Genomic DNA, 17,454 nt, shown 5'->3' on the forward strand with positions numbered 1-17,454 from the left:
ATAAATAAATATTTTTATTTATTTATTTTTTTTTTTAAGATTTATTTATTTGACAAGTAGGCAGAGAGACAGGCAGAGAGAGAGAGGAGGAAGCAGGCTCCCAGCCAAGCAGAGAGCCCGATGCGGGGCTCGATCCCAGGACCCTGGGATCATGACCTGAGCCGAAGGCAGAGGCTTTAACCCGCTGAGCCACCCAGGCGCCCCTTTTTTTTTTTTTTTTTTTTTTTTTTTTTAAGATTTATTTATTTGACAAGTAGGCAGAGAGACAGGCAGAGAGAGAGAGAGAGGATAAATAAATATTTTTAAAAAAATAAACAGCCAGTTTAAAAACAAAACCAAATGAAAAAATCAATCTCACTGTGCCATGGAGTCTGACACACTGTTTTATGGATTCTCACAACTCTGTGAATGAGCTACCATCATGGTTCCCATTTTGCGGATTAGAAAACTGAGGTTCAGGACCACTCGGTAATTTGCCTGGGGCCACAAAAGAAACGTGTGATGAAGCCAGAGTTTGTTCAAATTTCAGCCTCTGCTGGTGCAGCCCGCCTCTTAATGCACTCTGCAGAGAGATGGGCCTTTTCCCCACGCTCCCTTTAAGGACCTCATCAGAATTGACCAGGGAAGTCCTGGGGACCCCCTCAAAATTTCCAGTTTTGCTGCAGGCTTGAGGAGATTTGCTGTGTGAAGATCTGCATTTTAATACAGAGGAACATTCTGCTTGGTGACAGAACATTCCCTGCCGTCAAGGGTTCACTGTTGGGCTCCTCTGAACGGTGCCATCACTGGATGCTGCAGAGATTAGGTTTTCAACAACCTGATTTGCTTGCAACTTCCAGGAACCCACGGATCCATAAAGCATTCTGATTTTCAGCCCTGCACCTCTTCTTAAAGCAAAGCGGCTACAAAAATGATTGATGAAGCTATTCACAGTTGACAGAGCACTTCTGCGCATCTCAGATGCTCCTCCCAGAACCCCAGGAGGCAGACAGCATCGCCTCTGTTCTCCAGCCACTTCCCAGCCTAGCGAGCTGAAATGGCAGAGTGAAAAAGAGGCGGGCCCAAACCTGAACTTGAACTGAACACTTAGGCTGGAAGCAGGGGGTTGGGGGAGGGACGGCGGGGGGAGTGGCTCTGAGATAATTTAGGCCCTGGCCTCCTAGCCTGGTGTCTACAGATGGGCTTTGGCAAGGCGAAGGGGAGGTCTCTTAAAATGAGAGCAGCATTTGGGGAATATTGGTATATAACTTCCTAGGCTACTCTGGGGGCTTGAGTACAAGATCTAACCCACCCTCCTCCGCCTTTTAACTGCTAATGGAGTTAGTGCTTCTTCTTATCATTCTAAAACTCTCTTTTATCAAATTTCAAAAAAAGGCCTAGAGGCCTGATTAATGAGGCATGTTTACATACAATCCCAAATCCCACATCCAGGTTTCGTACACTGTAATATCACTCACCATGCCCCTGTGACACTAACTGGAGATAACACGGAGATCCCTGATCTGCTCATCACCCACTATGTATCTGCCTACAACAAACCTCGAGACTCACAACTCACAAGGGTGTGTTCTGGTGGACTCTGCATCCCCATTTTATGCAGAGGAAATCTAGGGCTCCAGGAGAGTAAGCGCCTAGCCCCAAGACGCACATCCCGCAAGTGGTAGGAACGTCTGAGTCCAAAGCCCCTTAAGCAACTCAGACAGGTCTTCCCCACCCAGGTCCACTCAAGGTCCCCCCCCCCTCGTTACCAGCCTCAGGGCTAACTACTCCTTAACTCTGAACACGCTCAACCTCCATAAATCTGCCCATTGGTGAAACCAGTGGTCTGAGCCCTTGGGCAAAAGGACTGGAATAGCAGCAGGGTTAGAATGGGCCTGTAGGCAGAGGGAAAGGGAATAGAAACCAACTTTAAACATGCCACAGATGTCAAGGGTCTTCTAGGCTGATGGGGGCAGAGGGAAGCAGCGGACAGGGCTGATGTGAAAAGCACCCATGGAATGGTCCAGAGAAAAGCAGCTCCTTCGCCATGGGTGGCTTGCCCCCAGTCACCAGAGAAATGAACAAGAGTCATTAAAAAAGCAAAGAACAAAGCAAAGCTCTGAGACAGCATCTCACATCCATGAGGTGACTAGGATCAAAACACTGGTCACTTGCAGGTGTTGGCAGGGATGAGAAGGACTCTGTCCTCACAGACGGCCAGTGAGGGGCAAAATGGTCCAGCTGCTCTGGGACACTGTCTGGCAGGTCCTCAGATGATTAAACATAGAGTTCATTAACATGGAGTTGATTAACCCAGCAATTCCGCTCCTAGGTAGACGCCCGAGAGGAAATCCGTCCACACAGAAACTCGCACACCAGCATGAACAGGAGCAAAGAGCCAAAGATGGAACCAACCCCGCTGTCTGTCGACAGGCAAACAGATGAACCAAATGTGGTATGTCCATGCTGTGGAACAGAAAGGCCACAGAAAGGAACGATAATGCTACATCCACAGGGACAACGTGTCACAACAGGGAGGCACCTGGAAAACATCAAGCTAAGTGCAAGAAGCCAGTCACGACAGGCCACCTACTCGTTCGCATGAATCCCCTGATCTCCTACGATCTCCTTTGTAGGGAAGTCCAGAACTGGGACATCTCTAGAGACAGAGCAAATCAGTGGTTCCTTAGGGCTGGAAAGGGGAGAGGGGTGACGGCTAAAGACAGAGTTTCTTCTTGAGGTGATGAGAGGGTCCTCTCGCTGACGGGGGCAGTGGCTGTATACAGAGGAGAATATACTGAACACCACGAAATTATACACTTTAAATGGGAAAACTGTGTGGTATGTGACTACATTGGAATAAAGTGCTTTTAAGAAATCTGCCAAGCGGCACCCAGGTGTCTCAGTCGGTTAAACATCTGACTCTTGATTTCAGCTTGGGTCTCGATCTCAGGGTCCTGGGATCCAGCCCCATGTCAGACTTGGTGCTCAGCAGGGAAGGGGGGGAGCGGGGGTGTGTGCCTGTCTCCCTCTCCCTCTCCTCCTGCTCATGCTTGCTTGCTGAAATAAATAAATAAAATCTTAAAAGAAAAGAAATCTGCCAAATATTCATCATCAGCAATCAGAGAAGGAAAAGGAAACCATGTTCTACTATCTGCTTGAGAAGTTCTCCCTAGAGAAACAGGAGTTTCTGTGTGAGTGGGAGTACCAAGGGGATGGCATATGGGCATCCATGTATGGGGTTGGAGATGAGCTCGAGTTTTGGTTTGAAGTCCTGACCCCCACGATTAGCTGCATGGCCTTGGACAAGCAACCTGGCCCTTGAAGTTCCAGTTTCCCAATTGGGACAAAGGGGAAGAGGGACACCTGTCCGCTGGTACTGTTCCAAGGATACAGAATTAAGGCTCACAAATCCTTCAGCGGCCAACGAACAGCAGCGATTTGGTGGCTGTTAGAGGTATTGCTGTCCGCCAAGCCTCACTAGCTTTTGCTGAGGACCCCCCGGGAGTTTAAGGCTGCCAAATCGGGCTCCAACAAGACCCATCCTAAAGGAATTTTCGAACACCGGAAGACCCCAAGTCCCCTATTATTAAAACCAGGAAGTTCACTAGAAATTAGTGTCTCTCAAAACGAGGGCCTTTGGATATGTTTTTAAGATCCAAAAGCTCACACTAAGAATTTTTAATTTAATGTTTTCATTAAAATAAATCAGTATATGGGAATCACTAGGAGATTCCCATCCCAAAGAGTACTGTGCTTGGAACTCGGTTGGTACCTGTGGTCGACTGAATTCTTGGCCCCAATTCCTGCCCCTCCCCACGGGCCTCAGCCATGTGATTCTGCATGGGGTTCTCTTTTACAGGTGGTGGGGACTTCTTCTCCAGGTGCCTCCCTTCTCTGGCTTGGCTTCAGCTGTGTGACTTGTCTGGCCGATGGGATGTTAGCACACACCAAGCAAGCAAAGACTGGAAATGTGCTTGCAAGGGTGGGCTTGCCTCTCGGGCCTCTGCCTTGACCGGGAGAAGAGCTTCCCCAGGAGCCCCTGCTCCTTCAGCCCGGGCCCAGAACATGGAACAGACTTGGCTCCACGGTGAGGCCACAAGTTCTCCCCGTGGCTTGTGGCTCAGTGGCCCAGCTGCACCCAGTGAAATCAGCCCCTCGCGGTCCCGCAGCAGACACCGCAGACACCCCAGACACCCCAGACACCCCAGACTATAAATGAGGACCGGCAGCTGGGCCAGCAGATACACGAGCAAGCATGCAAGACTGCTACTCTACAGAGCGGGTCGGCAAACTATGGCCTGCAAGGGAAATCCAGCTGCCGTCTGTGTTGGATGGCCGAACGGTGAAGAACGGTTTGTGCATTTCTCAGTGGCTGGAAATAAACCAAGGGAAGAATATCTCATCATGTGAAAGGTATACGGAATTCAAATCGTGGCATCCATAAACAGTTTTACTAGAACACACCAGACCTGACTATTCTCCCACGACAAGGGCAGAACTGAGGAGGACATGTGGGGTCCACGGAGCCTAAAATATTTACGATCCGGCCCTTTACACAAAAAGTGTGCAACACCAGTTCTAGGTCACCGAATTCTGGACACACAGCTGACCAGATGACAGTACTTACTGCTGTCTGCCGCGAGCTAGCAAAAGAAGAATAAATGCAAACTTGAGGAACATGAGATGCTTTCTGGCAAAGAATAGGTTAGGAACCATTGAGGCAGGTGCACTAAAAGATTCCCCAGTGTTTTAGAGACAAACGAAGAAAATACAGGGGTCACCTGATAAATGGGAGTTTTGTTCCAGGAAAACACCATCTGACACACTACACTGATTTCCTTCGATTGAATTATGTTGGTTGGTATATCGTTCTGTTCATTTTATATTTGTAAGTCTGTCTTGGGTAGTTGTAGCTGTTTAAGAGTTAGAAGAAATGGGGGTGCCTGGGTGGCTCAGTTGGTTGGGTGGCTGCCTTCAGCTCAGGTCGTGATCCTAAAGTCCTGGGATTGAGCCCCACATCAGGCTCCCTGCTCAGCGGAGGGCCTACTTCTCCCTTTCCCTCGGCCTACCATTCTACCTACTTGTGCTCTCTCTCTGTCAAATAAATAAATAAAATGTTTTAAGAAGAGAGAGAGAGAGAAGAAACGTTGTTTCATCTAGATCTATGTTCATACCTTTTCAAATTACGTTAACCTAAGATTAATGTAACATTGGGACACCACCAATACCCACACCCCGCTACATTAAAAGTCACCTGACCAACAGATACAGGAAAAGGTGCTGAAGTTCTCTGGTCAGGACGGAAATGCAGATTAAAACCACAAAGCGCTATCCCTGTAGGCCTGTTAGAACGGTTAGCATCAAGGTGACAACGGAGATCAAGCGCTGGCCAGGATGTGGAGAGAAGGGAACTCCTGAGCACGGCTTTGGGAACGTACACGGACACAGCCACCACGGAAATGAGTGCAGAGGTTCCTCAAACACTTAAAAATAGAACTACCACGTGATCCAGCAATTTCTTTCTTAGAAACAGAAACACTTAATGTGAAAATTTTGTGCCTCCCGTCTTCCCTGCAGCATTGCTTACTACGGCCAAGACACGGGGATGGGGCGCCTGGGTGGCTCAGTGGGTTAAGCCTCTGCCTTCGGCTCGGGTCATGATCTCAGGGTCCTGGGATCGAGCCCCACATCGGGTTCTCCGCTCAGCGGGGAGCCTGCTTCCCTGCCTCTCTCTCTGTTTGCCTCTCTGCCTGCTTGTGATTTCTCTCTGTCAAATAAAGAAATAAAATCTTTAAAAAAAAAAAAAAGACACGGGGATAACCCAGGTATCCCTCGGCAGATAAAGGAACAGGGAAGGTGTGGTAGAGATCTACAACGGAGTGTTATTCATCCATGAAAAAGAATGAAATCTTGCCATTTGCAACGACATGGATGGACCTTCCGTGTATGATGCTGAGTGAAATGAGTCAGACACAGGCAAACACCAGGTGATCTCACCTATATGTGGAATCTAAAAAAGAAAAACATCAAAACCCGAACTCCTAGATATGGAGAACAGATTGGCGGTTGCCAGAGGCAGAGGGTGGGGAGTGGGGGAGTGAAGACGGTCAAAGTGGAATAAGTAAGCCCTGGGTATGTAACAGAGAGCACAGTGACCATAGTTATTCCTATATTTAAAAAGTCACCTCAATATGACCCAGGTGAGAAAACCACCACAGCAGAAGTGCTGAGAAGACAAGGCATGGTGCAGGTCAAGTTAGGAGCTCCTTTACACTGGACATACTGTGCCAGCTCAGAATAGTTTTTCTCGCTCTTTTATTCCAGAATAATAGGTTAGGAGAACAACAGACAGTTCTAGCCAAAACAAGTTCACCAACATAGTACATATTTGTGGGGAATCTTTGTTTCAGTTTGTGATTCATAAACAAACAACCAGCATTTGTCAAATAGTTATATGAGACAAGCCCATTTAATGCTTCTGATCTTAAGCGGAATCTTAAGACTCTGGTACATACTTTTTTTTCCTGGAAGAGCTGATATTGAATTGATAGTGTTTTAAGGATCCCTCGCATCTTAGAACACGAGAAAAGCAACTTTTTTCTAGCATCATCTTCCACTCTTCCTTCTAAGCACACTCTGTACTTTTGCTATCCCTCATCACCTTTCATCCCTCAATGTGCCCCGTGCCCCCCGCTGCTCACGTCTGTGTTCCCTCAGTCCCTGACACCATCGGTCACTCACTGCAACTCATCCCTTGACACCTAGTTCAGGCCTAAAAGCCAGGAGACCGCAGTGGCCACGCACACACTTAGTGCCTTGGGATCTTGTGTTCTGCATGCCATTTCCACTAAAACAAATTAGGACTCCTGGGAGAGATGGCTAGAACATCTTCTTGCTCCAGAAAGTAAGGGAAGTATGAAAATAAGGACAAGGAGCCAGTCTGAATGGGCTCCCGCTGGCCAAATCTAGGGCAATTTAAACATCAGAATGAATAATGACAGGAATGGACTAGAACACACGGAAGAAAGAAAGGATTCAAGAGTCCATTGTGATGCTAAAAATAACTTTAAAAATGAGGGATGAGGTGGAGGAGAAAGTTGAGCAATTTTTTTTTTAATAGAAGGATGTCCCGTAGTAAATGTAGAATGCAAATCATTTCAAGCCATGAATAATAGATGATGCAGGCAAGAATCATTAACAGTTGCTAAAACGACTGGGTAAAAGATAAGACAAACTGACCTCACGTGCCTCCCACTATCTACAGGGAGAAAGACACAACACCTTCCATGCCAAAAAGCTACAATCTGCATCTATCATGAGGAAACAATCAGGCAAATCTAAACCATGCAACGTTCTGCAAACCACTGCCCAGGACTTCTCCAAGATGTCAATATCCTGAGAGAGAGAGAGAGAGAAAACAAAACAAAACAAAACAAAACAAAAATGACGCAGGGGAACTCTTCTAGAATGAAGGAGACTAATGAGACGTGACCATTAAATGCGGCATGGGATGCTTGAGTGGGTCCAGGATGGGGGAAAGACTGTAAAGGCCACTTCCCCAGGGCCACAGGCAAGATGTGACTATGGACTCCAGTTGAGACAGTACGGTAACCACGGTTAAATTTCCTGCATATAATAATTCTATCGTGGGGACAGAGGACAGCAGTCAGCAAACCATGGCTACAGCTCAAATGCAGCCCCTGTCTGCTTTTGTACAGCTGGGAGCAATGCATGGTGGCTGCAGTTCTTATGATTACAAAAATTTTTTTTATATTAATTTCATTTATATGGTTTTATGTGTGAAACGTAGAGGAGATGTGAGTTGCATTTGAAGTTACAGGATATTCACATCTGGCATTCACAAATAAAGTTTTATCGGAACACAGCCATGCTCGTTCATTCATCTACTGTCTCTGGCTGCTTTTGCCCCACGACTGTAGAGTTGCGTAGCAGGGATGGAGAGCGCGTGCCCCATAAAGGCTGATGTCTATAACCATCTCTCAAGCAGCTCAGAACACAAAACAAAAAGAAAACACAAAAGAGCATGCATGCAAACGCGCCTGTCCTTGTATATAGGAGAGATTCAAGCAACTGTTACAAAATGTTAGCAATGGGTGAATTAGGTGCAGGGTATGTGGGTGTTATTACCCTTGTAACTTTTCCATGGAGTGTGAAAATGGCAAAATAAAGAGTTAATAAAAAATGAGCAGATAAGCATGGGAAGTACCTGCTCATACACATATACACACACACACGTCAACCTGTCTCAGGTGTTCCTTCTTTTCTTCCTGGACAAGCCCCTTATTCTCGCCTTCGCAGAGCTCTCCCAAACTCAGTGACACCTGCATGCTCCCGCTGACATCTCCTGCTACTGTCTGCTTCTGTGTCCCTCTATCCCAGTCACTCGGGGGTTTTCAGACTCTGTTCTGGACGCTGTGTCATGAGCTTCTGCACATCCAGTTTCAAGTTTTGAAATAAGCCTCCATTTTACAATGGAACTTGAAATGGAGAACACTGGAAATACCATTTCACCTCGGTTTCCCCCGAGCATAGTAGGAGCTAGCAAGCAGAGGGGCTGACCGACAGCAGGTGAGGAAGGCCCCCCCATGGCGTCCTCATTATAAGGACCCCCGGGAAATCTCCCGTCCAGTATCAGTACCCAGAAGGGCAGACCTCCCCAGGAGCTATCCGGGGACTTTTCACGGTATGGACAGAAGGTGCTGGTAGCTGACCAGGCTTCCCTTTTCCCCAGTGGCTGCCGGATTTGGACCCCCTAGAGCGAAAAGCACACACAAGGGTCATTTTGGTCTGCATTTTTAGCCTCATTCCTGCCTCTGCTTAGGGTCTCCGTTCTTGCTTTGCTTTCTTCTGTCACTCTCAGTTTTAATATGCTATGATGTTCTATTTTATGTATCCTACTAAGCTACCCTAAATCCCTTCTGGAACAAGACGGAGTCTAAGCAAGAAATGTAAATGGAAACCCTGTGCTGGCCTCCTCTTTCTTCCTCCTATTTCCAAACCGCACGGCTGCCCGCACTCCCAAACACCCCAGGCCAGCAGCATGGTCGCTGGCCGCCACTGGCCGAGGGCGGCCTGGCAGGCCTGGCAAGAACTTCTGGGATTTATCATTTCCAGCGAGATGAGAAGGCAGAGGAAGGGAGCATGTCTTTTCTAAGCAGCCAGAGGTCCGGGCAGAACTCTGGCAGAGGAGGCCAGGCCATGGAGAGATGCAAAGTGGACATGGCCACCTGGTCCGTCTAGAGTCAGGCCCTGGCCTGTGGGACCAGGTTTCCTCTGGGCGGAGGGGAGACGGAGAGGGAACGAGTACTGGGCAGGAAGGATGAGTAGAATAAAGTCAGGCAAGGCCAATGGAGTGGAAGAGGCGAGATAAGGCAGGCGGAGAAGGCCCAGGAGGCAGAAAAGAGGGCAGGTTCTGGAGTCAAGACTGTTAGGTTAGAACCGCAGCTCTGCTACTCATTAGCTGCTTAGTTTTGGGCAGACTGACTTCCCTCTCCAGGCCTCAGTTTTCCCAGTGGTACAATGGGTAGTATAATACCTACTTTCTGGGGGCATCATTAGGATCAAATGAGATCATGCTGTCAAGTGATGAACACAGACCCAGAAACTTCGTAAGTGCTAAAGAAGCGGGAACAGGCACGCTCCTCCTTAGCTCTGTCGTTATTTCCACTGGAGTAGAGTGTGCACACTGAGGCCCCGTGGAAGGAAATGTGCTGGAGGAAGGCCAGAGCTTTAGAAGGCAGGCAGAAGGTCAAGAAAGACATCGAGAACGGCTATGAGACAGCATCTAACCAATGAATGCAGTTCATCTGAGATACCATGCTTCCATATCCCGTTCCAAAATCAGCGCTGTGGTTCACCCCACCTTTCCCCACCCCCTTCCGTTCAACCAGCGCAGCAACTGAGCAGGCAGAGCTGTTCCTCATTCCTGCTTTTCCCCAACTCAAAGCCTGACTGAGGACACGCACGTGCACGCACGCATGCGCACACACATACACAGGGCTCTGCTTTCTTGAGCCATCTTGCCTATCTGTTCTCTCAGGGCATCTCACCTCTCTGGATCACGAAGGTCAGAGCCTCCACATGGCCCTGTGATCTCTGGCCACTCCCTCCCCTACACCCATCCCCACGTCACAGCTCACAGCAGCTCCAAGGCCCTAGGAAGGACCCTCCAGCAGGGCAACAGGGCTGCCCACCTCCTGAGCCCTGAACTGCAGGCCACGCCCACTCTCCACTGGTAGAGCTGGTCTACCACCAGGTTGCGAACTCCAGGGGTTCCTCCTCTTCCTTTCCTCCAGACCGCAGCCGAGTGCCGCAAACCGAGGGAGGCTGCTTGCCCAGCTGAGCTGTCCCAAGGTGTAGATTCTTGTGGGCGGGGGAAGGAGCAAAGCCTTAGATTTTTGCCTCTGCTGAACCTCTACCCATCCTTCAAGACCCATCTCCAGTCTGCCCAGTCAAAAGCCATTCCCCTCCTCCCTGGCCCCACAACCTTCTACAAGGACTACAACCGCCAACGACACTCCGCCTCAATGGTACCTGGTTGGGAATAGAGCTCCTCGCCTCCCATCCTGAAAGCCTGGCACTGTGGAAAGGCGCTATCTTTGTGGGGAGCCACAGTCTACCGTGCGTCAACCTTGCGAGTTGGGGTCACGTGCTTAAACTCTTCAGTCCTGGGACCCATCCTCGGAACCAGAAGGCCAGCGACCTTCACCTGTGGGGCTGTCAGAGGAGTAATGTAGCACCCAGCTAGCCTAGAATCCTTGCTTTCGAGCAGCCAGACTTTCAAAACAAGCCAGCCAGCCTTGCTGGCTCTCTCCTCCCCTCCCACTCATCTCTCCATCCCCAGCAGCATGGCTTCCATCTTGAAACTGCCTGTAGCCAGGATACAGAGCCCCGTGCCCTGTGCAAGCCCAGTGGCACCTAGGCACATGCTTCGTGTGCCCTCCGCCCAGGCCCCTGTCCTGAGCTTACCCGCATGCGCCGACCTGTCCTTGGACCGCCCACCTGAGCGTCTCCTAGCCATGGGCACCTGCAGCTCGCTCACCGCGCCTGAACTCACCTTTGCCACTCCCCTGGCTCAGGCCAGCAATCTCCAGCTCTCTGCATGTGTCGACAGATGTCCCCACCCCCCCCCCTCCACACGCAAGCCCACTGCATTCATCTCCTAACCCTTCTTAACAAACTGCCACAACATCGTAGCTTCAAACACCGCCCGTTTATTACCTCACAGTTCCAGAGGTTGGAAGGCCTAAAAATCAAGGTGTCGGCAGGGCTGAGTTCCTGGATGCTTAAGGGAAGATTCTACTTCCTTGCCTTTTCTAGCTTCTAAAGGGAACCTGCATTCCTTGGCTCCTGGCTCCTTCTTCTATCTTCAAGGCCAGCGGGATAACATCTTCCCATCTTTTCTGAGTCTGATTCTCTTTTCTCCGTCTTATAAGAATGCTTGTAATTCCATGGGGCCCACCTCCATAATCCAAGATAATCTCCCTATCTCAAGAGCCTTAATGTAATACCCTCCGGAGAGTCCCTTTGGCCATCTATGAGGACACAGGCAGGGTTTCAGGGGTCAGGACACGGCCATCCTCAGAGAAGCCATGATTAGGCCTACTACACTCCCCTCCCTCCAATGGCTCCGAGTCTCTAGGATATCCCTCTAGCGACAGCAATACTGTTGAGCTGTCTCCCTTCCATAGGCAACGTCTCCATCTGAACCTTCTTGGTCATAGAAGAGCTTGTCCACCTTACCTCATCGCTCCTCTGGAGTCAACCAGCTCTCCAGGAGGACAGCCCCGACCAGGTTTTTCAACGATGTTACTGTCTTTCTCTGAACAAAGCCCCCTGCCCCCGGGTCTGCTTGCAGTCGTCCCCTCTCCCAGCTCCTGTCTCTCCTACACTGATCTCACTGCTGTTCCAGCTTCCGAGAAGTGGGTCTACTGGTCGCCTGGGTTCTAACAGTGTTCCCACCTTGCCGCTCTCTCGAAGGGCTTCACCACAGCACCATCAGCGCCTGAGACCGGATCATTCTTCATGGGACAAGGCTGTCCCATGCACTGTGAAAGGTTTAGCAGCATCCCCGGTCTCTGCCTTCCAGATGCCAGTAGCATATCCCCATCCCAAGTTATGATGGCCAAAAATGTCTTCAGGCGTTACCAAATGTCTGGGGTGGGCAGGGCGTGGGGGGGCACCAACTGCCCCAGACCAAGAACCACTGTCTGACCGAGTAGTTCTTGTCAAGGTCGCTGGTGACTTCTCTGGCATAAAATCCAGTGGACACTTCTGAGCCCTTCTCTTTTTGGCCCTTCTGGCCTCCCCACCTCTCAGGCTGCAATTCCTATCTCCCTTGCAGGATCACGTTCCCCTCCTGGACCGCTAGCCCTAGGCCCTCTCCACCTCTTGTTCACCTGTTCTCCCTGGGGGCTGTCCTCTGCAGCCCTACCGACACCTACATCCAGGTGGCTCAGGAACTGACACCGCAAACCTCCTCTCCCAGCTCCACGCACACGTAGCTAACTGCCTAGTTGACAGGGCCACTGGGGACCTTGCCATCACTCCAAGCTCTGCGAGTCCAAAACCAGAAAGGGGATCTCGCCCTCCACCCAGGCCCTGCCCTGCATTTCACTTCTAAAAGCCGCCTTCCTGACCTGCTGAGAGCAGAACACTGAAGGACTTGTTCCGGCCAATTCCCTCTCCCTTACTTAGGCCAACTGATCTGTTTTCCAGTCAATCTCGCTCATCCCTGAACCGGGTCACAAACCAGTTCACCTGTCTCCACATCGCCACCCCACTCTCGCTCAAGCCTCCACTATCACCAATGTGGAGAATGAATGTAGTCCTCTAACTGGGATGTGGGCATCCATTCTCCACCAATGCCCCCACCCCTGATCTGTTCTCCACGCTGCACCCAAAGTCACCCTTTCAAAACATAAACAAAACTTATTGTTCTTAAAGAGCAGAAGTCCCAGTTTGGTCTACTGGGCCCTAGACTTCCAAGTTTCTCTCTCCCCATCCCGGGCCCCTGTGTTTGCTGCACTCCAGGTACGACGACCTTCTTGTCATGCAAATGTGCCATTTGCTCCTGCCACAGGGCCTTTGCACATGCTGTTCTGTCCATCTGGTGGGCATTCTCTCCTGTCAATCACAGCTCCACTATCAGGAAACTTTCCCTGACCTTTGGTCACATTAATTCCTCTGGTTGTTCCCTTTTCTCCTAGCCTCACTGTCTCTTCATCTCCTGAATCATGATTTTACATTTATTTATCTTATTGTTTGAGTCATTCCAGCTTCCCCATAAGAAGCCTATGAGGGCCGACTGATGTCTGATCTGGCCCATCACTATATCCCCAAGGTCAGTTCAATGCCTAGCACAGAGAAGCCCCACAAGAAGGGTTTAATTAATGACTAATGAATGATCTTCCTACTCCCTAGCCTGACTTTCTCTACAGGCTCTGCCTTCTTCCCTCTCTGTTCAAGCTTGACTCCCGAGAGTCAAGAGTCATTCCTAATAATCTTTCCTCTTCAGATCATTAGAAACCCTCTTCCTCACCTCCACATCCCATTCGTTAATAAATCTCAGAGATTCTCCTTCCTAAACCTCTTGCAAATGTGCCTGCCTCCAGCACCCAAGTTGAAACCAGCATCTTTGCCTGCCCATCCCCGTTCTCCATTCTGCTACCTAACCTGCCCATTCTGCAAGGCCTCTGCCTCGCCTGCTTCAGTGTTTTCCCCCGGCCCACAGGAGAAGCACACACTTACCCGGACTCAGGAAATGTAGCGTGATCTGCCCCTGCCTCCTCCTCTGCTGATTTCTCGCAGAGAAATCATACTGACTCCTGAGCTCATTGCTAACACCACACCAGACCTGTCGGGAGCTCCCCTCACTCAGCGGCTCTGTGTGCCTACAGCATTCTTCCATCTCCCGTCCCCAGACTGCTACTCAGTCCTCAAGTCTCAAGCTGAAGGAAATCCTGCCCAAACCCCTCAAGGAGGCCAACAACAACAATAATAATAGCTGATACTCACTGCATGCTCCCTGAAGGCAGGCATGGCTCTAAAAACTTCATAGTATTGACCTATTTCCTCTCCACCACCAATTATAATTATTCTATTACAGAACAGGCACAGAGAAGTTAAATGACTCGTCCAAGGTCACCTTTGATAGTAAAGAGCAAAGCTGGCTGACATAACGAACTTGGACTCCAGGCCCCAGATCCCCGAGCACCATGAACATCACCATCTCCCTCTACTCCAAGAGTGTCCCATCTTCCCCCTTCCCTAGCAATGATCTTGTGTGCACGTACCTGTCCAGTATCTGTTCTCTGCCCCAGACCATCCCCTCCCTGAGAGGAAGGCCATACTTCCTCCAGTACCCAGTACCCAGCCCAGCACCTGGCATCACTGCTTTTTGGGCTGAATGTCATGCTCTGCATTCCCACAGCCCCCAGGCCCAAGTCACCCACTGCGGAGGAGGGCCTGGGTCAACCCTTTGTAAATGCCACACAATGGCCCGCCAGACACACACACACATGAACCTTCACGGGGAAATCGCCCTGAGTTCTGCCTGGCTGGCCGGCCATGGGTTCCCTAGAGCCCCACAGATTCTACTAACGACCCCAGCCAGGCGGGGCCCTCAGCATGGCCATCAGCCACCCAGGGTGGCACACCTACTCAGCCAGGACAAGGGGATAGGGAGATCCTTCTTCCCCGCATCCTGGATGGATGGCAGGAAAGCTCTAGGTCCAGGTTGGGCCAGCATATGGCTCCCCCTGCTGGTTTCCTTCCACGCTCCTTAGCACCCTCTCCCACGGCACGGGCCAGGGGACACTCACCAGCCAGGAGAAGAAGCCAGCTGATTTGTCCTGGGTGGAGATCTGCCCCTCATAGGGGCCGAAGATGTGGCCCTTGGGGATGACCTCATTTATGCATCGCACGTCATTCTCCCCACTGGCTTCCTTGACCACCTCCATGCCCTGCGGGATGGTGAGGGCAGCCCTGTCTGGGATGCCCACGGGCACTGGCGTGTCGGACACAAACACTGGGGGACCGTGGTTCGGGCACTCATCCACAAAGTACTCCTGGCAGGACTCGCAGACTGAAGGGACGGAAAGAGCGAAAGAGCCTCAGTTGTTGCGGGGAGGCGGGACACCCACGGCGGAGGCTGAGGGGCTGCAGGGAGGCCCACCCTGAGGACGGCATCAGGCAGTGGAAAGCACACTGCATGGGACTCACGAGTCCCGGCCCTGGCTCCACCCCAGCCAGCCACAAGTCCCTGAGTCTTCCGTGGTAAAAACCCATTCCCCTCCCTGGGGGCTCAGCAGACACGCCTGCCAGTGAGAAGGAGGCCAGGAGCTCCCTTTGTTTCGAGTTTACAGCCTAGCTCTGGAGGCAGATGGGCCTGGGTTGGAACGGCAACTGTGTGCATCTGAGGGCTGTGGCACCCGAAGCAGGGCTCTCAGCCCCCACCAAGCCCCAGGGTCCTCCCCGGAAAATGGGACCAATAAGGGCCACTTCAGTGGTTAAGGGTGAGGATTAACGGAAGCCTGGACCGGTCTCTGATACATCATAGGCAAGTGCCTATCATTAGTCCTATGGCTGCAAATTCCCTAAGCAGAGATGGGGTATGGGCGTGGGGGAGCAGGGTGAAGGGGTGAAGGGAGGGAAAGGCAGGAACAGCCCCAGGCTCCACTTACACCAGAAGTCCACTTGCTGGAAGCTTTTGGGCATGATGAGCTCACGCTTCCCCTTCAGTTTCTTGGGCTCCACTTCCATGGGTGAGGGGTCTGGTCTCCTAGAGCTGGCCAGGCCAGGGGCCAGTAAAGGAAGCAAAGAAGCCATCAGAGAGTGGGAAGCTGGTGGGCAGAGAAGCCATGGCCCGGGCCAGGAGGCCACGGGGACATGGGGATGTGGGGCGGGCGATGGAGTGCCAGCCTGTTCAGGGCAGGGGATTTTGAAAAGGTAGGTGTTCGGAGACCTGGGCCTAGGCCCTCTAGGGCCACCATGTGGGTTCTTCTGGTCTTCTAGGGCCTGTGCTCGCTCACATTTTCTCCCAGGAGCTGCTCAGAGCAGGCGAAGGATTGTGGGCCGGGAGTGGGAACTCTCCCCAGGGCGTGCAACCAACCCAGCCCAAGATTCCCCACTTCTCCCTCTCCTGCCCCCACATAAGGGCCTCACCAGGGCTGGCCATACTCCTGGTCTCGGAGTGGGGAGCAGACCTCGGTCTTCACCACGGTCACCATATCCCCCACAGCCGCCTTGGTCTGGGCCAGGCAATCCTTCATGTTGTCAGTCATTCTGTCCTGGGGACACGAAGGCGGGACCAGCACAGGAAGAGGATCAAAGAGACAGGGGAAGAAGGGTGAGTGTCAGAGAGGGCAAGCGGGGGTCCCATGGAGTCTGGTTACCCTCCCTGCCATCCCCAGAGGAAACGCTTGAGAACAGAGACAACAAAAACAGCTGTAGCCCGGCCAAGAGGAAATGCCATTTCTATCCTGGGCTGGTCCTGGGGACGACTGGAGCCACCAGCCCCATGGGGTCAGAGGCCAAGGGGCAGCTCAGGCCAGGGGACAGGACTGGATAGCACAGCATGGACCCCGAGACCAAAGAAAGGGCAAAGGATATGAGACTTCCACATAAGTCTCCGCACAAAAGTCTGCAATGGGGGACCAGGAGAGGGACCCACTCAGGTCCAGCTGGAGCCAAGGAGGGACTGACAGAGCACCCTGGCCCCTCGGCACCAGGCTGCGCAGCCCCCTCACCCAGGGACTGCCAGGGAATGTGGCCAAGCCCGCTCTGCCAGCTCAGAGCAGGTACAGGCGGGCCTGGGGGTCCTGGTGCGGGCCGGCAGGGCCAGCCCTGACTCCAAGCCCCACCCGCTCTCTCTAGGGGAGTCTCCCCAGCCCGCCGCTTACCGCCCTCCTCCACCACCGCGCCAGGCTTCAGCCCCTCCCTCGGCACCCCGGGGTCCTCATGCCAAGCCCGGGGACACTCTTCGGGCCAGGGTGGCGCGCGGCTAGGACTGGGACCGCGCTCGCGGCCCGGGACTGGGCCAGCGGCGTGTGTGACTCACTACCCGGGGCCCCGCTGGCCACACCCCTGCTCCTCGGCTAATCAGCCCCCTGCTCCCCACCGGGGCCCCAAAGCCAGCGGCGGCTGGGAGGGGTGCGGGGAAACACGACGGCCTGCCCCCTCCTCCGAGCCGGCAGGGCCTGGGGGGGGGGGGCGCGCGGAGGGGGGCGGGGGCTGCCCGGGGCGGGACGAGTCGCCCCTCCCCGGCCCCCGGGCCGCCGCCACCCCCCCGCCCCCGGCCCCCGCAGCCCCGCGGGGCGTCCCGCCCGCGTGTCCGGCGGGGAAAGTGTGAGGTCCCGCGGCCGGGCGCAGGGGCGGCGCCCGGGGGCTGGGGAGGGCGCGGGCCGCTCTCTCCCTCTCACCAACCTTCCGGGCGGGGAGCTCCCTGCCCTG

General features: G+C 52.4%; 1 protein-coding gene across 5 annotated transcripts in view; it reads right to left on the reverse strand.

Annotated features, from left to right (window-relative positions):
• PRDM11 (PR/SET domain 11) overlaps positions 1-17,454 on the reverse strand; it is an 80,370-nt gene that overhangs the window by 31,803 nt on the left and 31,113 nt on the right. For 3 of the 5 annotated variants that reach the window (XR_006820049.1, XM_046016804.1, XM_046016809.1), the window contains exons 2-4: positions 16,168-16,292; positions 15,687-15,790; positions 14,826-15,088 (exon numbers count right to left, since the gene is read on the reverse strand). Coding sequence is in view for 4 of the 5 variants with exons in the window: in XM_046016804.1 (XP_045872760.1) it covers positions 14,826-15,088; positions 15,687-15,790; positions 16,168-16,286 (486 nt within the window). In the remaining variant the exon portion in view is untranslated. Of the gene's footprint in view, positions 1-14,825; positions 15,089-15,686; positions 15,791-16,167; positions 16,293-16,904; positions 17,285-17,454 lie in introns of those variants that run through there. The other 2 variants (XM_046016805.1, XM_046016807.1) reach the window with 2 other exon arrangements.

Source organism: Meles meles, chromosome 8, assembly GCF_922984935.1.
Source record: "Meles meles chromosome 8, mMelMel3.1 paternal haplotype, whole genome shotgun sequence".
Lineage (NCBI taxonomy): Eukaryota > Metazoa > Chordata > Mammalia > Carnivora > Mustelidae > Meles > Meles meles.